The sequence below is a fragment of the Crinia signifera genome, chromosome 3 (assembly GCF_055691185.1).
Source record: "Crinia signifera chromosome 3, ASM5569118v1, whole genome shotgun sequence".
Classification (NCBI taxonomy): Eukaryota; Metazoa; Chordata; class Amphibia; order Anura; family Myobatrachidae; genus Crinia; species Crinia signifera.
In genome coordinates, this window is record NC_139219.1 from 122,746,272 (window position 1) to 122,770,467 (window position 24,196).

Consider the following 24,196-nt stretch of genomic DNA (forward strand, 5'->3'; position numbering starts at 1 on the left):
GATCGCATCGCATGCGATTTGGTTGGCATGCGATGGACGCGATTTTTTCCGACGCGATGCTCACAATCAAAATCGGTGGCGCCGTGCTAGGAAACAAGCACCGCATCTTCATCACTATAAACTTAACAGTTTCTATGACAGGCAGATTTTGAGATCCAATCAATACTTCTTCATAAAGGAAAATATAGTTTTGAAGAAAAATTGTGGCCACACCAAATATTGATTTGATTGAGATACAATGGGGCAGATGTATTAAGCCTTAACAAGAGATAAATGCAAGGATGATAAAGAGAGAGAAACGTCCAGCCAATCAGATCCTTACTGACTTTTTTCAAACATAGCCTGTAACATGGCAGTTGGGATGTGATTGGCTGGACGTTTATCTCGCTTTATCACCCTTGAATTTATCTCTTGTAAAGGCTTAATACATCTGCCCCATTATCTCTTCTGTTTATTCATGTTGCATTTTGCTGATAAAAAATAAAAAAAACACTTATTTTTTAAAGTATTGTTAGTTTGCAGCATTTTTTTTACACCTGGCTAAAACTTTTGCACAGTATTGTAAATTCTGACTAAAGGAAGAATTATCAGAAGCATTATTGTACATTTGAGAAAAAACACATTCATAAGCTATAAAAGGACCTCAGATGTTTACAAAATCATCTTTTTTTTTAAGGTCGGGATTAAAATTGAAGGATGAACTATGCAGTAGGTTAGAAAGCAGTTTCTCAGTGAGGTTACAAAATTTTGAAAAATGATACAGGTTGAGTTTCCGGTATCCGGATATCTATTATCCGAATTATTCCAAAAAACATGTTTTTTTTTGGAATAATTAAAATTTTTGTTTTTTTGTCCCCCCTGATCCTTTTTTTATACTTACCAAGTTCCCTGGCATCCACGGTGCACCTGGGAACTCGCGCAATGCTCTACTGGGACCATTGGAGATGCCGGAGAGGATGCTGAAGGCCTGCCACGGATGCCGGGGGGACACCATGGACGCCGAGGGACCATCGGTGCACCACCAGGGTATGTTTCAAAAAAATATATATATTCCAAAAACCTTTGAATTTCGGATAAGGGATACACAACCTGTATTTCTTTGCCAAGAGTACCTATTACAAAATTCTGTTAACATTTCATCAAAATGCTGCCAGCGAGAAGGCCAGTTTATTAGTTGGGCATGGCGATTGCTTAAACAGCTGAAACAAACTAAAGTTTGTTGGGTCATGATTTTATGTCCTATATCTTTCACAACACAATCCTGGCCAAGGGCAGAGAGTTGGCAGATTCATGTTGGTCTTCACGGTGTTCACAATGTTGCCAAAAGGTCTCTACTTGACTACAAAAGTGTGTTAAATGGGAAGGGAGCCACTATTATCTACAGGAGCCTCTATCCATTGTGGCAGCTAAAGTAACTCACACCAACATATACTATGATAGTAAAGAAGTTAAATATTAGTCTATTACCCTAGGAACTACCAGGTGGAGTAGTAAAATTTTTATCCATAAACTAGACGGAAATTAAATTGAGTTCACCACCCAAAATAAAAGGAGGCAAAACGCAATGGTTTGGAGAGTAAAGGACCTACAATGGTTTACAATAGAAAATGCACAGTGCAAATGAAATCATCATTAATAAAAGTCTATTCTGATGATACAATGCCCAGAAGGATCAATAATAACCAAATGAGGGATAACAGGTACTGTAGCTGCTTTTTCGCCAGTATCACTAAATCTCAAGCTTTTTCATTTGACCGTAACAAGAGGGTAAATGCTCTTATAACCTAACAAGAGTAATCCTCCAATATGAAGAACTTTGAATCATGCCAACAGAGAGCACAAATTCTCCTAGAGACAGTTCACGTAGATCTCTTTAGAACAGATTTACATTTCTGGAGCGCTCATGTATGTGCCTTAAGAGCTGTTCTCTCTTTAATGGGCAGACTTGATGGGCCAAGAGCGTCCTATCGGCCATCAATGTCTATGTTTTTATGTCACATCATGAAACACAGTCCATTATCTGTTTAAATCTGGTGTGTATGCCCCTTTAAAATCGGCAACTGTCTGTGGAAGAGACACAGCCTGTGCAGAAAAAATAAATGTAATAGACTCTTTGATAGCCTGCACTACCTTACAATAGATGAAGAGGTGAGAAGTACTAGGTGGGTCCACAGTAGTATTAGACAGGGCTGTCAGCTCACTGGGAATAGCAGGAGATGGCAGATCTGCAACGTCTTCTGGATTGGAGGACATATTAAAAATCTTGGACTGCCATTCAGCATTCGACCTCTGTGCTTTGAAGGGCATGGAAGAACAACATGCACATGCAATAAAGAAAAGATAGAGGTTGGCTAAAAGCTAACCATTGAGGTACGTGAAGGACTGTGAAATTTTAAAGCACTGAGCGGACAGTGAAGCTCAGAGCTTTTGGGGCTATCTCCATTGTGTCACGGCCGCTGCTAAGACGCGCCGCATCTCCGGCGGCGGGGCCTGCGGGCCATCCGTCCGGGTGCAGGATGGGGAGCGCGGCGTTTGGGTCTCCCGGCCGCGACCATCTTCCTGGGGCCTGTAGCGTGCACATCCAGTATGAGAACCAGCCAAAGTTGTTTGTCTCCAGTCCGGGTGCCGCCATCTTGTGGTAGCCAACCAATGGCCCGGATCCCCAGTTCAGCTCCTCCAATCAAGATCTGCCCTGGGGGATAAAGCAAAGCCCTCTGGGGCATACAAGCGCCAGTGCTTTGTTGTCAATCCCTTGGGAGGAAACTTCTGCCTGTGCTCCTGCCCTTGCTCTGTGAAATCCTTGATTCCAGTGTTCCCTGTCTGCAGTCCACACCTGTATCCTGTATTCATTATCTTCTAATCAGCACCTGTTACCTGGATCCCTGCATTTGCATTCTGCCTCCAGTCCTTACAGTTCAACACCTGTTTCCTGGACATCGCAATTGCATCCTGCTTCCAGCTCTCTCAGGTTTGCTCCAGTCGTTTCCACTCCTGCTGTCGACCAGCTGCACCTGCTGCCAGCCCTCTGTGCCTGTTGACACTTCTCCACTCATGCTGTTGACCAGCTGCACCTGCTGCCAGCCCTCCGTGCCTGTTGACACTTCTCCCTTCCTGCTGTGGACCAGCTGCACCTGCTGCCAGCCCTCCATGCCTGTTGACACGTCTCCACTCCTGCTGTCGACCAGCTGCACCTGCTGCCAGCCCTCCGTGCCTGTTGACACTTTTCCACTCCTGCTGTCGACCAGCTGCACCTGCTGCCAGCCCTCCGTGCCTGTTGACACTTCTCCACTCCTGCTGTCGACCAGCTGCACCTGCTGCCAGCCCTCCGTGCCTGTTGACACTTCTCCACTCCTGCTGTCGACCAGCTGCACCTGCTGCCAGTCCTCCGTGCCTGTTGACACTTCTCCACTCCTGCTGTCGACCAGCTGCACCTGCTGCCAGTCCTCCGTGCCTGTTGACACTTCTTCACTCCTGCTGTCGACCAGCTGCACCTGCTGCCAGTCATCCGTGCCTGCTGACGCCTCTCCATCCCAGCTGTCGGCCATCTGCACTTGCTGCCAGTCATCCGTGTCCGTTGACACTCAACCACCGCTGCTATATGCCGTCCGTACCCACGGTCAGTCTTCAGTGTCCCTCTCGGCACTCTGCCAGAGACTCTTGGACATTCCTTGTTATGGTGGACATTCCTTGTTATTGTGGACATTCCCTTGTTGCCCAAGTATCCACTGGGTTCTTTGTCCTGCAGTTTCCATAAATGGTCTTACCTTCCAGTGTTGGTACTACAATAAAGCGTTATATTAAACCTGCTGTTCTCCAGTCTCCTTCAAGCCGTGAACCCCTGACCTCCAGGTCTCAGACAGATCCACAAGGTACCCCTAGCGTGACACATTGCCATTGAAAGTCGAAGTCTCTTTTTTAAAAAAAATTCTAATAGTAATAAAAATTTCCCCACTCCCTCTCATTGCTGTCACTTCCATTGCTGTCACTACCATCCTCCAGATGCGTCTCCGGGAACCTGATGTTTCCTCATATATACCCAGCCTTCTCTGTGAGATCCCCGTGGGAGGTAATTATCTTGTCACAGGCAAGGTGTCTGACTTGGAAGTGCCTGCGTACATGGTGCTTGACTACCCTAAAGGGAATTACCTTGAGCTTGTTTACTATCATTGGAGGTTCTAGAAGATAAATATGATGCTTTGCAAAAGGGGATGACCAGCCTCTTTACAAAATTGCACAGCTTTGTGAGGAATGTGATTTGGGTATTATCAGGAGATGTGGACAGAAGCTTTATTAATGACATTTTCTATGACTATGACTATGATTTTGATCAAAATACTAGCCATATAGACAATGATAATCATCCTACTGGGAGACGAGAAAAGCATTGGAGAGAACAGAATAGAGAGAGGGAACAACCAAGGGAAAGAAAAACCCCATGGAAAGTCAGAACCCCCCAAAATTCTAAAAGACAAGATGAAAGTCATTTTTTAGAGAGGAGTTGGAGAAGGAACATCCTCAAATAGATCGCCCCCATAAAAGGGGCAAAAGGGGAGGTGCCCACCTTAATATATCAAAAAAGAAACGGGATAAAAATAAAATAAATGAGATCAAAGACTCAGAAATTGAGTCAATAGAGAAAAAAACCAATATATTTAACCTTAGCAAATATATTTTAACTAAGGAAGTGGAGAATGTATTAGAAAAGGGACTCAATTTTTCACCCTCTAATCATGCTAACGAATATTAAACATTTGTGGACTTACAAAAATGTATCCGCAAGTTGACATTAAAAACATTTTTTTTTTTGCGGAAACAGAGGACGCCAACACCACTCCCACAATAATTGGGGAACAGGTGAGGGTCTTTAAGAAAAAGTCGACCTTCTACCCTAGATTTATGTTCGAGAATTTAGTCAAGGAAGATCTGGAAAAAGCATCCTTTAATAAGATTAGGGATCCCAATATAACAAAAGCACAGAGGAAAGCAATAGACTTCCTGAAAAATAATAGCCAGATTGTTGTTAAGCCGGCCGATAAGGGTGGAGGGATAGTCATCCTGGGCAGGGATGACTATCACGCTGAGGTGATGAGACAACTAAAAGACACTAATACTTATAAGACATTGTGTGCAGATCCCAGTGTGAAGATACAGAAAAAAATTAGACACTTTCAACTTGTATCTATCCCTCGATGCCATTACTGAAAAGGAAGCAGAATATTTAAAAATTGAGAATCCTGCTATTCCTGTTATCTATATGCTTCCCAAGGTACATAAATCTACCACTAATCCACCAGGGAGACAAATAGTGGCAAGTATAGGGTCTATTACATCCAACTTGTCATGCTTTTTGGACCATAAAATCCAACCCCTTGTAAAAAAGACCCAATCTTATGCAAAGGATACCATCTCAGTGTTAAATAAACTCAGTAAAGTGGTATGGGAATCCCATTTATCCTGGTAACAGCAGACGTCAAGTCGCTCTATACAATCATTCAGCATAAAGATGGTATCAAGGCAGTGGATTACCATTTAGAGAAATACCAAACCAATGAAAAGACAAAAAGCTTCATTACTGAAGGAATAGAGTTTGTGTTAAATAACAACTTTTTTTGGTACGAAGGAGAGTTTTTCTTACAGGTAGCGGGTTCAGCGATGGGTGCCAAGCTGGCACCGGGGTACGCAAATCTGTTCATGGCCCATTTTCTAGAAAAGGGATACTGTCCAGATACAATAGAAAAATCCCTAAGGGTAGGTGAGGAAATATCGAGAGACACATTATTGGAAGAAAAGGAGAATAAGATGGATACCAATGTTAATGAAGTTATGTTTATTACTAAGTTTACCTCACATCATAACACGATAGAGAAGATAATAAATAAACATTGGAACATCTTAACTCAAGATACTGTACTCCAACCATATCTGGGTACACATCCCAAATTTGTATACAGGCGAGCCGACAATTTACGTAGTATGTTGGTACAGAGCGCTATACCAATGGAAACTAGACCATCTAGGATCACCTCAAAAGGGTTTTTATCGATGTGGTCAATGCGCTATGTGTAAAGTGGTTAAAATGGAAAAAAAAAGTGATAAAATATAAATCCAATTATCACTAACCAAGAATATCAAATCAGAGATTTTATTATATGCGGAACCAAGAATGTGGTATACTTATTGGAATGCACATGTGGAGCACAATATGTAGGAAGAACAGGGCAGATGCTTAAAGAACACCTTGGGGAGCATGTGCATAATATTAAGAAGGGTTACGAGCTACATAATGTATCCCTCCATTTTAAAAATAGCCATGCATGTGATGTAAAAGAACTGAAGAATTTTAGTGGGATTAAAATCTGTAACAAAAATTGGAGAGTGAAAAAAACAGAACAGGATTTGGCTAGGCTGGAAATGAAAACTATATTTGAATTAAAAACACTTGTCCCAAGAGGACTGAATGTAGATTTTGAATATAAATGGTTTATATAATTCTACTTAATACCTTGCTCTTTTTTTATTGGTTTAGTGTACGGTGATTACATTTCTGACATTTTTGGTTTTTATATATAACCATTCTTCTGTATGATATTTACACCCCGCAGGTATTGATTTTATGTACTTGTACTAATCTCTGTTTTATTATGTTTGTCTGTCTTTTTATCCCCGGCTTTATGTCCTTTGGACTATAGTTTAGGACCATATGTTAGTATTGCATTTTAAATTTGGTATTAATTGCCTAGTTTTAATTGGATTGTTTAAATTATTTTTTAAGCTGGTATAAATCACTAAAGTAGATAAATTTAGCACTTTATTTGAATGCATTGTAACACGTATTGTAATATTGTAATAATGTGAAACAGTGTTAGCATTGGTTTGTATAGATTGTAGCATATGTGTAAGCCGGGTGTTCTAGGTACCATTCGTGATTGGTGAAACCAAGTCAGGTGATATGGATTCAGACCTTAAATACCGGTCTATGGAGAAGGAACAGCACATCTTGAAAAAGGAATTATTTCCGAAACCCGTTGACGTGATTACCTCTGGCGCATCCTCTGCCAGCGGGCTGCGTGCAAGTGTGGGTGCCGAGTCCTGAACCAGAGCCCTTCGATTCAGCGCTATGAAGGGGACAGAAACACCGGCTCATTGAAAGGATTGCGGGACACCTTGTTTGCTGTTTTACCGTTTTATCTGTCTGTTGGATGCTGTGAGTAAATTCGTTTTTGATGTACCTGGGAGTGCGGATTTAAAGAAACTGTTACGGGAACACGTGACCGTATTCTAAAGTAAGTCTTTATTGTCCTTTTACACTACAAAGGAGATTCATGTACGTGAGGGAGTGTGACCCCCTTTAAAGAAACTGCTATGTGAACGCGAGAAGGGAATTTAAAGTAAGTGTGGTTCTAATAGCCCACTGAGTATTTCACCTGTACCCCGCCTCTCCTGCTCACAAGCAAGTTTCGGAGTTATCCTGCGCTGGTTGTTTCCCAATTTGTCCTTTTTGAAGTATCCTATACGTACTGGAGGATTGATGGTCTCCTGGGGAAATATCCTAGCTGCTAACCAAAATTGTATACTGCTGAAATTTCTCCAATTTGTCTTACTGAGGACTGATAAACACCAAGGCTTTTAGAGATACTTTGAAACCCTTTTTAGCTTTATGAAAGTCAACAATTCTTAATTATAGATCTTCTGAGAGCTCTTTTGTGCGATGCATGGTTCACATAAAGCAATGCTTCTTGAGAATAGCAAACTCAAAACGGGTGTGTATTTTATAGGGTAGGGCAGCTTTAACCAACACCTCCAGTATCGTCTCATTGATTGGACTCCAGGTTGGCTAGCTTTTGGAGAAGTCATTAGCCTAGGGGTTCGCGTCATTTGTCCATCCTGTACTGTGAACGTTTACATGGTGTGCTCAATAAAAACATGAAAACATATAATTGTTTGTGTAGTATTAGTTTAAACCTTTGAGAGCCAACATCTCTCTGAGAGATGCACTAAAATATTCACTAAAATGCCAACATCTCTGAGAGATGCGCAAAATATTGGCTAGAAATGCCAGCATCACTCACATGTTATATAAATTCAAATAAAAATGTTGTGTAAAAAAGAGATTATATTTGTTACATTTGTTACTGGATATTAGAACGTTATTAATACAAGAAATGTTTGAAAAATGTCATGCTATACTCACTTCACTTTCTGCAAAATGTCTCTCTCCCTTTAAGCAGAGGGATGATCTTCTTAAAGTTTTTTCATCTCCATCATCAAACACTATGGTATAAAACAAATTAAGAAGATTACAGATCACACTTTTTCTACACAAAATTGAACATTTAAAAAAAAATAGGCATAAAAACATTTAGATATTAAACTACTATACTTGCCTACTGTGTACCAACTTGCATCAGTTAGTTTATTAATTATAGCTTCTTGATAAGTTCCATCTGGACTTTTTATTTCTACTACAGCTCCAATCTGTTGCAAAAGAAACAAAAAGTTGTTAAATGTTAAGATGAGACTGCAGAGTTATGCCATATTGACAGCCTCGTTGGATCACTAAGTCGGCCCTGTTGGAGGAACTTGCTCCTTGGGAAGTTAGATGGAAAGTTAAAAGGGGCAGTTTTCTATGTGTTTGGAAACCACCACACATCAAAAGTGTTTTCACAGCAGTGTTTTGCAGCATTAAAGACCCGTATACCACATTCAATTCAGGCCAAACTAGCTGTTACTGGTGCCAATTAGAACTTAAATAAAATATTTGGCATTTCCCTTTTCATTTTAAACAATTCTACCAATAAAAAACATTTGACACAGGCTGTGAAGCTCCAACAAAAGACAGTGAGAGCCAAAGCTCAGAAACACTAGTCTCTTGGCCACTATGTATGATGGTTTTACGCTCAAATTTTGGAGCACACTCTTGTGGTGCCACATGAGCATGCAATACAAATATTGACCCCATCCTATATAAAAGTGCTGGCATCTTATCATACAGTGTTAAGGGAAAAGTGATAAAGTGCCTGGTACTTTATCACCAGCCAATCAGCTCCTTACTGTTAAGTTATAGGTGGGTTTAAAAAGGGACAGTTACGAGCTCATTGGTAAGTGATAAAGTACCAGGTAATTTATCACTTCTCCTCCCTTATCCCTGCTTCATACATCTACCCCTCAATTAGGTGAGGTTAACACTATTATAAATGGTGTAGAACAATATATAATCTACTGCAAATGAATATTTATTTACAAACTACGGTGTCAACTAATAGTAATTTAAAGTTCTGAGGGAACTCTTATTTTCTACTGCATTTAAAATTTAATAAACGGTGGGTGCTCAAGTATTTCAAAAGCTGAATGTACAGTAGCTTAAACAGCATTTGGGTACCAAGTTGCATCAGTTGGACAAAGCCACAGGAACCACCCCTTGGTGAATCTTCCAATCAGGGCAATTTCATGATGTGTTGAAAGCAGGCAGTCATGAAATCAGACTCTCATATGAAGCCATTTCCTCCATTACCCAATCACATAGCCCGTAAGTCACAGCAGTGACCTAGCTAAATTCCCTTGATCTTCACTGCAAAATATGAATCAGGGACCTGCCTAAAAGCATAAGTATCAATGTAATCGGTTTAATGGATATTTCTTACTTCGAATTACTGCGGGTGTGATGAGCCGTTATATAATTACACAATGTGTTTAAAATCATTCTCAATTACCGATTGGATAAAGACTATGCAATCATAGCCCACTTCAAAACAAGGTACATACAAATGAACAGAAGCAAATAATAAATAGATGCTGAAATCTAAGACAAACAAAACCTAAGGTATGTACACAGAGGTCGACTGGCAGCCACTGATGTTGACTTTGATATCGACCAATCGGTACCCAGCGGGGTGTCGGCATCGGCTGGCAGAGAGGGAGTGACTCCACAGGGTTGGGGGCATGCTGCTCCCTGGCCCTACTTATGAACTAGTAGAAATTGATTGTGCTGCACCGTGGGATTGTGCACCTGTATCTCATTGGCATCAGAAGCCCCCTTACACAGTGTCATTTTGGCTAACTGACATGCCTATTCTAGAAGCTGCTAAATAAATAAGTAGATTCTGTTTGGCTATGGGCAAAATCCTATATTCAATAGAACTCCCATCTTAGTATTTAAACCCCTTTGAGTCCTGTTTGGAGAAAAGGGCTATATAAAGAACATTATTATTCTTATTACATGTAGAGAATAAGTTGTCGTGAAACTGGGACGGGGTCTTCAAAATTTTTAAAAGCATGGGTACTTATATGTTAGTCGGGCACCCACTATAGTTAGTACGCTTATACCCCCACTATCCATGTCGGCATGGAGTTGATTTTATAGTGTTTGCGAGCACAGTCAGCCCGAAGCGTGGCGACCCTGCGAGGGGACACATAAAACTAAGCAAATAGCTTAGTGGGCGCCCAATTAACATATAAGTACCAAAGCATGTTTGGGGAACCATACAATTAAAGAGCGTGGAACTCCTTGTTCTACAGCATCCGCACACCCACAAATATACAAATAAGTCATCTCATTTATAGAAGTGTTTAGAAACACAACAAAATGGTGGATGGACAACTGGGTGCATTTTATGTACTTCAAAAGTGATCCTTTGAGATTTAAGAGACTTATACCCCTTTCAGACAGAAAAGTCTGAAAATCCCGGAAAATACACGGCATTTCAAATGCCGTGTCAATTTGCCGGGAGCAGCCTGACCCCCCTTCACACAGAAGAACAAAATTACCGGGTTGAAAATTTCTACCTGGTAATTTGCTGAAGAACACGGGTATTTCTTCTGTGTGAAAGGGTCAACACGGGTCATAAATCCCGTGTCCTCGACCCTGGTCATTTCCCGGGTCGGAGACACGGGATTTACGACACGGGTGTGCCCTTTCACACAGAAAAAGGACCCGTGTATTTAATGAAATTCCCGGGTGGAACTGCTTCACCCGGGTATTTCATTTTCTGTGTGAAAGGGGTATTACAGAAATAAACAGAAAAGAATGCGGCGCAGTGGAACAATAATTATGTAAGCGATAAGCAAGCACAGGCTACATTAATGAAAATCTAAATGAAAATTGTTCTAGATTAATAATTACCTTCAGGGGACCTTTAACATGATCATCCTGTACTTCCACAGTTGTTGCATCCCGTCGAAATGTTACCTGAGATATAAAGAGTCAGTAATGAATAAAATAGCAGAGTTATTATGGGTGTCTTATGAGGTCGACACCTACAGATTGTTTTTCATTTGTTTTTTGTGTCAACACCTGGGAACTTGGACCCCCAATTAATGCACCAATATGATTTCTTAACTGCTTGCTTTCCTCACATCATAAAACTGTCACTGTCATGTGTGACCTATAATCGCAGGGAATTTGCTGCGCATGCACAGGCTAATCCTGAAATCCCAGCAATTTTGGGGCCAGATCCCGGGATTGGCCACCCTAGTCACACACTTCAAGTAATCGGAGCAGTGTATGGCCACCTTAAGTAATTATACCGTGTTTCCCCGATAATTAGACCTACCCCGATAATAAGCCCTACCCCAGATTTTGGACGCTGGTCCAAAACAAGCCCTCCCCCGAAATTAAGCCCTATCAAATTTCCCATGTAATTTTATGTATTTTATAAGTGTAGCCCCCGCTCAGCCCCGCTGCCCTCCGCTCACCTCCTCTCACGCCCGCAACACCGCGGCTCCCGTTCCCAGGGATGCATTGCGGTAGGCGCGGCGTGACGTCACGCACATCACGCCGCGCACATCACGCGGCTGCTGCTCAGCACACAGCGCCGGCTGGTCTAACAATACCGTTACAGTACGGTAATCCCTTTAAAGAGATCCCCTTACACAAACAGGTGGGGGCATGTACGTTAGATTATGGATGACTGGGATGGGAATTGTGGACTGGGGCATTTTTTTAAAGGCGCAGTGGGGCATTTTTTTAAAGGCGCTTATTAAAATAAGCCCTCCCCCGAAAATAAGACCTATGGTCTTTTTTGAGGAAAAAAAAAAAATAAGACAGTGTCTTATTATCGGGGAAACACGGTAGGTGTCACTGATTAATGTTTATCCCATTGAAAAGATTGACCAACAAGTGGCATCTTTACATTTATGTAAATAGTTGTCGACTTTTCTAAACTTGGAATTAATTTGGTGTCTTTGATTAGGGACTACAAATGGTAAACCCCTCTATTCCAATTTTGAGCTAGAGAATGCAATTCACAGAGCTCTGCTGAGTGCTATAAAAAGGTTCAGTACAACTCTGCACCTTGATTAGATTTAGATCTGAAGCCACTAACTTTCCTATTTACTATGCAGGGGGTACGGGTCAGGATTCAATTCTTATATTAAGCAGCTCATGTCCATATATTTTAAGGAAGTGGCAAATTAAGTTCATTGGTACAGGTGAAGCTGGAGATCGATTGATACTCTAGCTCCACCTGTAGAGTAGCAATTACCAACTGAAAGTAAAGAACTAGTATGATTTTGCAGATGCTAAAGCAGTGAATCATATTTAAGATAAAGCATACCTTAACTTTGACAAGTCTTTTAGTTGCCTTTATTTTGGCTTCACAGAATGCACCTCTGTATTTAGCACTTACATCTGTGCCAACCGATAGGAAAGGGGGTTCATCTAGAGACTAACAGAAGAGAAAAATTGAACAATATGTAACAAACAATTTTAATTATGATAAATAGACATAAAACCGACTACAACCCTTACAAATACTCTGGATGCTGGACTTAAAGGAATATGTAAAATGTCAAAACTAAACATGGAACTTCACTGAAGTTTTATTCAGTGAAATGGTATTACTCCAGTATGATAAATTGAGTACTGTAAAAAGTTACGATACACATATACTATATAGACGAAAGTATTTGGCCACACTTGTTTATTATTGAATTCAGGTGTTTCAATCAGACCCGTTGCCACAGGTGTATAAAATAAAGCACCTAGCCATGCAATCTCCATTTGCAAACAACTGTGATACAAAATGGGTCAGTAACTTTGTGTGGCAGTGTGGTAGGATTCCACCTTTGTGAAAAAAGGGGGTGGGGGACCCGCACCATATATTTTGGAAAAGAAGAAGTAGTTTTTCAAGGATTGTGGATGGAAAAATACCTGCCAGCGGGGACTCCTATATATGTCTTTCCCTACTGGTTAAGGGTGCTCTCTACTGATTTAAATATACAGTACACAAAAAAAAAAAAAAAACGGAAAAGGAAATCAGTTTTTCAAAGATGCACTCCTCACCCACACAGTCTCTTAGGACTAAAAAGTTTTTTGTATATTATCCTTTATTATTTTATATTCAAATTTAATAAATAGGAGGTCATCATTTAGTATTGATTTCTTTCAAAATTGTATTAATTGTATATGACCTTGTAATTATTATCCCTGTACCAGGGATCATCGTGGCGAAATATTTAAAATAAAGTAGTAGATATAGAGAAAAAGAGAATAAAGATTAAAATTTGTCTGTGTAATATGTTGCTTAATTTTCTTTATGCAGTTTGATAATAAATCCAGATGCTGGTTGTGCCCATGTATATTTTTATTTTTAATAAATGGTTATTATACCAGTTAATTTATTGTGTGTATTCTTTTATTAGTTTTTTTAATAACTATTGATGTCAACACCACAGTCTCCTATTATTTGTACTTTATTGGCATCCCCTGTCTTAGTAACAAATCAAAGTTGCAACATTAGGACACATCTCAGTCTTCTAATACAAGTTACATAGTGGTTACTATGTGCGTTAGTCCTATTGCACATTTGATGTGCCCTGGGATTGCTTGAGTATCAAAATATCCTGCTTACATTCAGTAGATTGAATTTCTATATTATGTGCATATATTATAGTTACAGTGATGGTATTTATTTAGGCATAGAATGATAATATGCCCATCATGTATTCTCACACTCAGCCTTTTGTACTTAATCTCTGTTGCTAAGTGCTGGTTTATTTTTCAATGCACAAGAGAGATTTTATATATGTTTATTTTTAATACTCACACTATGAAGATGGCGATGTGTTTGTTCTTCTCTTTTTGAGGTACCGCATTCCGACAGGACCGACAGATATTGAAAAGATCCATATCCCAAGTGGGAGCGCCTTATCAAAACCCCTTTTTTTGTAACTATATAATATCAACTCGGTGCTGACATGGATAGTGGGCGTATGAGGGTACTTACTATAATGGGCGCCCAACTAACATACAAGTACCAATAGCTTAAGTCCTGAGTATATTCTGTAGAGATGGCCTCTTGGTGAGATGTTATATTTTCAACCTGGATACTTCCTGCGTGACATATAATGATAACAGCTGGATACAACAGGCATCCCGCGGATATCTTCTATGTACATCCCAGGAGAGCTCATACACAAACTTGCATGTACCTTATTTAACCCAGCAACATGCCTGCACAATGTACCAAGTAACTACACACCTGTATGTACCAGATGAAGAATACAGAATATAACATACAGGGTAATAGTTCTGGGAATACACACACACACAGGGAATAGTGACATAAGAAAGACGCAAGATGTACGTTAATTGCTGTGGAGAAAAAGATGCCAAAAAGACACTACCGCTGCCATCTTCTTCACATCTTTCTTCACACATGTAAAATCACACATCAGGGTAAACGACTGATAAAGCGCCTAAAAGTCACCAATGCTCTGCTGATTCGACTGCTGAAGAGTTTAGAAATTCAATAGGCATTATTGTAAGCATAAAACCTGTGTGGCGGGAGCTTAAAGGAATGTGTTTCCATGGCCAAGCAGCTGCATGCAAGCCTCACATCACCAAGTCCAATGCTTAGCGTTAGATGGAGTGGTGCAAAGCAAATAGACACTGGACTGTGAAATGTCAAATCATGCTTCTCTGTCTGGCAGTCAGATAGGAGAGTCTGGGTTTGGTGGATGCCAGGAGAACTTTACATGCCTGACTGCAGTATGCCAACTGTGAAGTTTGGTGGAGAAAGGATAATAGTATGGGGCAATTTTTCGGGGTTTGGACCAGGACCAATAATCTCTAGTGAAGGGCAATCGTAATGCTCCAGAATACGAAGACATTTTGAACAATGCTATGCTTCCCACTGTGGCAACAGTTTGTGGAAGGCCATTTTCTATTCCAACATGACTGTACCCCAGTGCTCTACAGAATGAAAAGGACACAAATTCCTACAGGAACACTCCATAATATTGTGGAAAGCCTTCCAAGAAAAGTGAAAGATATTAAAGCTGCAAAAGGGGGTCCAACCCCATATTAAAGTACATGCATTTGAATCCAATGACATTACAGTTACATTAAAGTTAAGGTGCCCATACACAGTCCGATTTAGCTTATTTTCATCCAACTCCGATGGATAGGGCAAATACATTGGATGAAAACTGTCCAAATATGACGTGGTTGGATGAAAACTGTCCAAATATGACGTGGTTTACATCAGGTCAGATTCAACTTGTGTATCCAAGCGCATCGGATCGGAGATCATATGTGCAGCACATATAAAAATAAATCAGAATCTGATGCTTCGGTGGACATCGCAGGTGGTTTTTCATCACCCGCAATGTATCGCATCTGATCAGTTCTGTAGGTGTGCGCCCTGAACTAACGCTGCTTAGCGAGACAACCAGAATGACCTCCTATATTCCCTCTGGCATCGTTACTAATGGAATATGTCCGTTTGTGTCAGCACGGTCTTGCTAATTACAATCTTCTCTCCATTGCCTTGCCTCTGGTTGTGATCTACCTGAAGCTGACGACAGGGCTGTGTAAGTGGGGAGATAGTGACATTTCCATTGAAAGGCTTCAAAGGATTTGGGGAGATCAACGTCCAGTTGCTGGATTGCACCAAAAGCTTGCAAAGTACCCAGGAAAAGACACTGGCCTCACGCGTATCGCTGATCGCAGGGCAGCTTTCTCAAAAGATAAGGATGATGTCTGAACAGTGCTCTGGGATTAAATACCTGTCTGGTGCGTTCACTCAGGTGTCATTAGCTAAGCTAATCAGTGCTCCCATAAATCGTGTGCAATTTTTTCAACATTTGGATATTCATTATATGCATAAAAAATATATGTACACACCAAACGAATATAATAATTAAATATAAAGAGCACATATAACACATTTTAACATATTAATACAGTACTACAATATTCGAATGCAGCGGAGACAATATTAGTACATAATTAAATGCTGACTCTCCTGCAGCTACATATAAACAATTATTAAGATACATCTTAAAGTGAATAAATCAATTCATTTAGAGAAAAGGATAGCCAAAATAATTTTACACAGTAAGCCTTACTTTGTTTATGTAAGGTTCAAACATACATACATACATACATATCTATATAAATCGATCAATACACACACACACACACACACACACACACACACACACACACACACACACACATTTATTTACACCATTGTGTGGTCCTCTAAATATTCTAGTTCCAATAAACCCAAACTGGTGCCATGAATAGATCTAAAAAAAAACTTAGAGAAGGGATTTGTGTACCCATCTAATGTTTTTTTTTTTTTTGACACAAGCACATCTTAAAAAGTTTACAAAGCTATACAATTCACTGTATTCTCCTGGAATGATGTAGTTGTCAATTAAAAATGCCTTCACTCTAAAGCGTTGGACGTTTTCTAGGTCACCCAGCAGGTGCACTCATTTCTCACTGACACATTTTAAAAGATCCACAAGTGAAGCTAATTATTTCACTAGTGATTCTGTGTGGAGACATGGAATACATGCACTGTTGGAAGTACTTGAGGACCGAGGTTGAGAAGCAAAAAGTTGAATTATAGATTATATAACAATAACAGAGTAAGGGGACATGTATCTAACCTTGGAGAGAAAGTGGAAACGTTGCCCAAAGCAACCAATCTGCTTTTGTCATTTGTCTAGTACTGGCTTCAAAATGATAGTTGGAAGTGAATTGGCTGCCTTCTACAACTACTTCAATATATCAATCACCAAATCTCGATATATCTCAATGCTAAAGAGGCTTAAAGATAACAATCGTATTGCTCTTATTGTAAAAAGCTACAAAACAAGGTATTTTAAACCAAACAACATACTACTAAAATGCAAAATAGAATAACAAAAATACCTTCATAATTACAGCAAACTGAGAAAATGATTGTGGTGTGTTCAGGTTTCCAGTCTTCGACCTGTCAAAAAGAAAAAAGAAAATACTCATTAATAGTAGCATATAATATTAAAATATTATTAAATTATTATAATATAAAATATTATTACTGCCAATGTTATTGTGAGAAAATGGAGGTATATGACAAAGTAATATACCTTGAGTCACAGTTCACAAAACCTGTTTGTGTCCAAAAACTCCTGTGTCTTCTGAGGAAGGACTTGGGTTACCCCCACCCATTCAATCCGGGGTCACAACTGTCCCATTCTCTTTCCGCTCAACTGCATCTCAACAGATGGGATTCAATGTTCCGCCTGTAGAGTGCCGAAAAGGGGGTGGTGCCGTGGGGAACAACCGTGGATCTACAGCAGTTCTCGGTAAAACAAACCCAAATGCTTTTAAAGTCGAGCTTGTTTTGCCGAGATGAGTGTTCAATTCTGTCAGGGAAGACAACATTGAATAGGCGGCGGCGCTATTTCCCCCATCGGAAATTGCAGATGGGGAATACCCCCTTGGTGTCCAAAAGCGCTTGAGCAAAGACTCATTTTTAGAAGAAAACCAGGAAATGGGTTGTATGAGTGGAACGCAGGAGTTTTTGGACAGTTTCCAGGACTTGATATCTACTCACTCTTTTGATACTATCAAGACTCTCCCCCATGACTGTTTTCCGAGAGGACACATACCATAAATATATGGTGATATGCAATTTTAATCTTTTACTTTGTGTGAGTGCAACTATTTCTAAATACTTATGTTGTTGAAAAGCAATATTTCACTATTTTTCAGCATTTTAAGTTCTCCTTCAGCTTCCCACTCACTGAGGAATAAGAAATGAAAACTGAATATACATATGAGTGGATTGATGTGCCGTTTAAAAAAAAAACACATGTGATTGGAACTATTGAATAATAAAACAGATCCTGGTTATCAGACAATATTGCACCATATTTGTTTCCTTTGGAGTTTTATTTTAGAGCAAAAAATTATTGTTTTAAGAACAAACTAAGAGGAAAGTTGTTTGCATTATGATGGACGGTTAACCATTGGTGGCGCTATTTTTACAGTGCAAATAGCTTTTCACCTATTGACATTGGGGGGAATGATGCACCATTGAGAACACACATTACTTATGACAAACTGTCACCTTAGAAACATAGAATTTGACGGCAGATAAGAACCACTTGGCCCATCTAGTCTGAGATGCAAATGATCTATAATTTTAATACGCTCAAACCAAATGGAATAAATGCAGATTTTGAGCTTAAATGTTTTTTATGAGAATTTTATGGTATTTTTATTCCTTCTGCTTCTACCCTACATAATGTATATATATCCATGTATTGCTGCTATTTTTATCTGTTTTCCGTGCTGCTATTGATATCTGCAAACTTTTTACTTATTTATTTATAGACAAACTGGATTCCTGTTGTTGAATAATATGGACATTGAATGGACTCATGTGTGGGCAAAGATTTTGCCCTTAAAAGCGCAAGTCACATGACCGCACTTATGGACTCAGCAGCTCACACTGATCAGGTACATCCGAAACCGGAAGTACCATAGACGCTATGTACACCAGCTGCTGGCTTCAGTTACACCCAGCAGAATAGAAGCCGGAACCGGAAGTGCACGCTGCGCCCGTCCAGCTTCCTGCCCTGTGTCCATAAGATCCTAAAGGTGGGTACACACGGAACGATGACGGAAGCGTTCCGACATCGTTAACGAGTGTATCAAATCGTTCATCGTGCGTACACACGGAACGATTGGATACACTTGACAAAAGATTTGTCTATGATCTTCCGGCATGCAGGAAAGATCATAGACCATCGTTAACGATTCACGGGTACGCGCATCGTTAACGATGCATGGAACGATTTGAACGATTGGTCGTTCCCATCGATCGGGAACGCCCACATCGGGCTTCAAATCTATCCGTGTATACCCAGCTTTAGACATAGCCGGAACAGTAAGTGACGCGGACGTCCTTCCGGGCTAACTACACCCGGAAGTAAGCTTCATATACACCCAAAGGTGTGCGGGAAAATGGACACTTGTAATTGGAGTCCAATGTTCGCGAAAACCACCCAAAAAAGTGGGTCCCGGGGACCCTTCACTTCTAAAAATTTCCAACGGAATAAATCCTCCTCTCCCCTTCTCCCTAGCATGGCACATGTGGGTCAGGGGGGGGTTGGGAGAGTATCAATTGGCCCACTCGCATAAAGGTACATTTATACTAGAAACTAACTAAACCTGAAAACAGGGACAGTGCGCGCCTAAGGCGCGCGCAAAAAAATTATGGCAAGTTTTTTTGGGGGGGGGGAAGTGGTGTCACATAGTAGTACACATTACAGCACACCCCGTAATGCCCAGTACACATTACAGCACACCCCGTAATGCCCAGTACACATTACAGCACACCCCGTAATGCCCAGTACACATTACAGCACACCCGTAATGCCCAGTACATATTACAGCACACCCCGTAATGCCCAGTACACATTACAGCACACCCGTAATGCCCAGTACACATTAAAGCGCACACCCCGTAATGCCCAGTACACATTAAAGCGCACACCCCGTAATGCCCAGTACACATTAAAGCACACACCCCGTAATGCCCAGTACACATTAAAGCACACACCCCGTAATGCCCAGTACACATTAAAGCACACACCCAGTAATGCCCAGTACACATTAAAGCACACACCCCATAATGCCCAGTACACATTAAAGCACACACTGTAATGCCCAGTATATATTATAGCACACACCAATATGCCCAGTACACATCATAGCACACACTGTAATGCCCAGTATATATTATAGCACATAAGTGCTGCTTACTTACATGCTTGTTGCTAGGGGTTACATGCTCCTTGCAGGGGTCACATGCTGGGGGGGATGGGGGCATTTTATGCTGGTTGCCACATGGGGACGTTTTATGCTGGTTGCCATTGGGGGGGGGGAGGGGGGGCGCATATTAGGTTCGTTGTCACAGTGGGGGGGGGGGGGGGGGCTGGAAAACATGCCGACATGCTGCTCAGCAGAGTAGGTGAGCGGGTTATCAGCACGGCGGGGGACTGGATGTGGCTGGAATAGCTGACACGCTGCTCTGAGTTGCATTAGCCACATCCAGTCCCCCGCCACCCTGACAGCGCGCTCATCTACTCTGCTGAGAGCGGCTGTTACAGCATCTCATCCTGTCCCCCCCCCCCCCCGCTCTCAGCAGCGGAGTGGACTTAGGATGCAGAGTTTGAAACGGTAACCTGCTCTCATGCAGGGTGCGTGGTGCGCAGCGGCAGCAAACTGTATAAAACCTACAGTGATTGGCTGCCGGCGGCCACTGTTCAGTGATTGGGTCCCGGCGGCCGCTGCAGTCACAGTGATTGGCTCGCAGCGGCGGCTGACAGGATTAGTACAGCGCGTCCTCGGGGACCCCTTTAGTTTTAAAAACTGAGTCCCCGGGGACCGTTTTAGGGTAAAATACACGCTATAGCGCGTTTTTGCGAACCCTGATTGGACATTTGTTTACATAAATATAGGTCCTCATACCTTGAGGCATACACCTTGATAAAGGATCTGAAACGCGTTGGTGGACACGGGCCCAGCAGACGCCTAGGAGAGGAGATTACATTCAGACTGTGAAAGCACCTGCGTGACCCGGGATCCGTATGTGACCTTACATATGCCTGTTGAACTGTTTTCATTTAACAGTTCCAATCCATCTGGTAATTACCTTTCCAGGCCTATGCCTACAGCCCAGTGTACTTTGTATGCCTACCCGGATGTTTGGGAAAACGTTTTAAAATTGTACCCCCTTGTTTTTATATGTTGTGGAAATTAAAAATACAGTTTTATGCGATGATATCTTATGTTTGTATCTTCACATATATCATCTCTGGGGCTTGGTGATGTGGAGACGACCTTGTGAGGATCAAGGAAAAGGAATTGCATGAGAGAAAAACCCTGAGAAGGGAAGTGTTTGCATGCATAATATAAGCGCTGGTTGAGGGTCTATTTCAATTCCTTTTGCATGTCATTGTCTCTTTTGAGTAAAGAAGAAATACCCCTGAGATAGCACCATCCTAGCAGCTTATTGCACACTGTGGTGTATACCAATATTGTTTCACTTTTTTTAAACATGTTACCTCAAACCATATTTGATCCTTATTTTTTTGTAAGGATATCAATATGCTTATCCCAAGCATGTTTAAATTGTACTACTGTATTTACGTCTACCACCTCTGATGGTAGGCTATTCCACTTATCTACTACTCTTTCTGCGAAAAAATTCTTCCTCACATTTCCCCTGATCTTCCTCCCTCTAGTTTCAGTGCATGTCCTCGTGTTCTGTTGCTCCTCTTCCTGTGAAGAAGGTCTCCCACCTGTACCTTGTTAAAACCCTTGATATATTTGAAAGTTTCTATCATGTCCCCCCTTTCCCTTCTCTGCTCTAAAGTATACATATTAAGATATTTTAGTCTTTCCTGGTACGTTTTGTGATGTAGGCCATGCACCATTTTAGTTGCTCTTCTTTGTACAGTCTCTAATGTATTTATATCCTTCTGGAGATATGGCCTCCAGAACTGAACACAATACTCTAGGTGAGGTCGTACCAATGACCTATACAGTGGCATTATTACTTCTTTCTTTCTACTGCTGATACCTCTCCCTATGCAACCAAGCATCTGACTTGCCTTTTTCATTGCTTTGTTACATTGCCTACCTGCTTTTAAGTCCCCTGAAATAGTGACACCTAGATCCCTCTCTTCCTCAGTAGTTTCCATTATAGTGCCATTTATACTATATTGAGTCTTTGGATTTATGAGACCCAAGTGCATGATTTTGCATTTTTTGGCATTAAACTGTAGTTGCCATTCTCTTGACCATTTCTCTAATCTACCTAGATCCTCAATCATATGTTTTACCCCTCCTGGTGGGTCTACCCAGTTGCATACCTTTGTGTCATCTGCAAAAAGGCACATTTTACCCTCAATTCCATTTGCAATATCACCAATAAAGATATTAAAAAGCACTGGTCCAAGTACAGATCCCTGGGGTACTCCACTTGTAATCTTTCCCTCCTTTGACTGTATTCTGTTTACTACAACTCTGTTTTCTGTCCTGCAACCACGCTCTTATCCATTCAACTATCTTAGAATCCAATCCCAAGCTTTCAAGTTTATTTAACAGTCTGCGATGTGGGACAGTGTCAAAAGCTTTACTAAAGTCTAGATAAGCTAAATCTACAGCCCCACCTTGATCTATTACTTTAGTCACCCAGTCAAAAAAGTCAATAAGATTTGTTTGACATGATCTTCCCACAGTAAACCCATGCTGTTTTGGATCCTGTAAATTGCTGGTTTTGAGATATTCTACAACTCTTTGTTAAGAGTGTTTCCATCAATTTCCCTACTACTGATGTAAGGCTCACTGGTCGATAGTTGCTTACCTCTTCCTTGCTTCCACTTTTGTGCAGTGGGACTACATTCTCTGTTTTCCAGTCCTCTGGGATTACTCCAGTAGCTAGTGACTGGTTGAATAATTCTGTTATTGGTTTTATCAGCTCCCCTTTAAGCTCTTTTAGTATCCTTGGATGTATCCCATCTGGCCCCATTGATTTATCCACTTTCAGTTTTGAGAGTTCTGTGAGGACTTTCTCCTCTGTAAATGTACTTGTCTCTCCCTCAGTTTTCTGACTATACTTGCAACTTAACTGTGGCCCCTTCCCCTCTTTCAGCAGTGAATACTGAGCAAAAATAATTATTAATATTATCTGCTATTACATTGCCCCCCTCAGGAAAACTTCCACTCTCTGTCTTCAGTCTAATTATTCCACTTTTTGTTTTTCTCCTTTCACTTATATACCTAAAAAAAGTTTCCCCCCCTTTACCCACTGACTGGGCCATTTTCTCTTCAGCCTGTGCATTTTGCACATCTGATTACCTTCTTAGCCTCCTTTTGTCTAACAAGATACACATCTTTGTCCTCATTCTTCTGCGTCTGCTTAAATTTCTTAAAGGCCAACTTTTTTGCTTTCACAATACTTGCTACTTCTTTTGCAAACCACAATGGCTTTCTTTTTCTTGTGTTTTTCCTAACTCTTTTGACACAAAGTTCTGTTGCTTTTAGAATTGCACTTTTTAATTTTTCCCACTTATCCTGCACTCCTTCAAAGTTCCTCCACTCTGCCAAAGAATCCCTTACAGAGTTTCCCATCTCTACAAAATCAGCCTTCCTAAAATCTAACACCTTTGTTTTTGTGTGCGATGAGTTAGTCTCTGTCTTTATTTTGTACCATATTGCTTGATGGTCACTGGATCCCAGATTTTCACCCACATTTATGTCAGATATTCTGTCACCATTTTTAAGTATTAAGTCTAATATTGCGTCCTTACAAGTGGGCTCCCTCACCAATTGCTGGAGGGATGCTCCTTGCAAGGAATTCAGCATGTCCCTACTTCTGGTGGAACTTGCAACAGGCAGCTCCCAGTTTACATCAGGTAGATTAAACTCTCCCATGATTATCACCTCTCCTTTTAATGCCATTTTATTGATGTCCTGCAATAGGCTCTTGTCTAGTTCCTCTTCCTGACCTGGTGGTCTGTAGATCACCCCTACCCCTTTACAGCTAAGGATAACCCATTCACACCACACTCTCAACCCAGGTTATTGCCGAGTTGTTAGGTCACCAACCCAAGTCAGATGAGGTGTGAAAGGGCCACCCCGGGTGAGTTAAACCCTAGTCACAAACAGGGTTGAACATGGGTCTAACCCAGGTCAAGGTGCAGTGTTCACAGTATGGAGGAGGCAGTACTGTCAGCTCCCCCACCAACCAATGACGCGTCGCCACTGAGTGGCGCCCCCATGTGATGCAATAAGCCGGGTTGGACGTGAAGCTTTCAGACCGCAAATGCAAGGTCGCACCTGGGATGGACCCGTGTCTTTGCAGTCTGAAAGGGGTATAAGATAAAGGTAAGCAAGTAGCTTCAT

At 41.1% G+C, this 24,196-nt stretch overlaps 1 protein-coding gene across 2 annotated transcripts in view; it reads right to left on the reverse strand.

Moving 5' to 3' along the window:
* ARID4B (AT-rich interaction domain 4B) overlaps positions 1-24,196 on the reverse strand; it is a 167,224-nt gene that overhangs the window by 88,266 nt on the left and 54,762 nt on the right. For both annotated transcript variants that reach the window (XM_083176448.1, XM_083176447.1), the window contains exons 2-6: positions 17,165-17,225; positions 12,552-12,662; positions 11,120-11,185; positions 8,385-8,475; positions 8,192-8,271 (exon numbers count right to left, since the gene is read on the reverse strand). In XM_083176448.1, coding sequence (XP_083032574.1) covers positions 8,192-8,271; positions 8,385-8,475; positions 11,120-11,185; positions 12,552-12,662; positions 17,165-17,170 — 354 coding nt within the window. In that variant the 5' untranslated portion in view covers positions 17,171-17,225. The remainder of the gene's footprint in view (positions 1-8,191; positions 8,272-8,384; positions 8,476-11,119; positions 11,186-12,551; positions 12,663-17,164; positions 17,226-24,196) is intronic.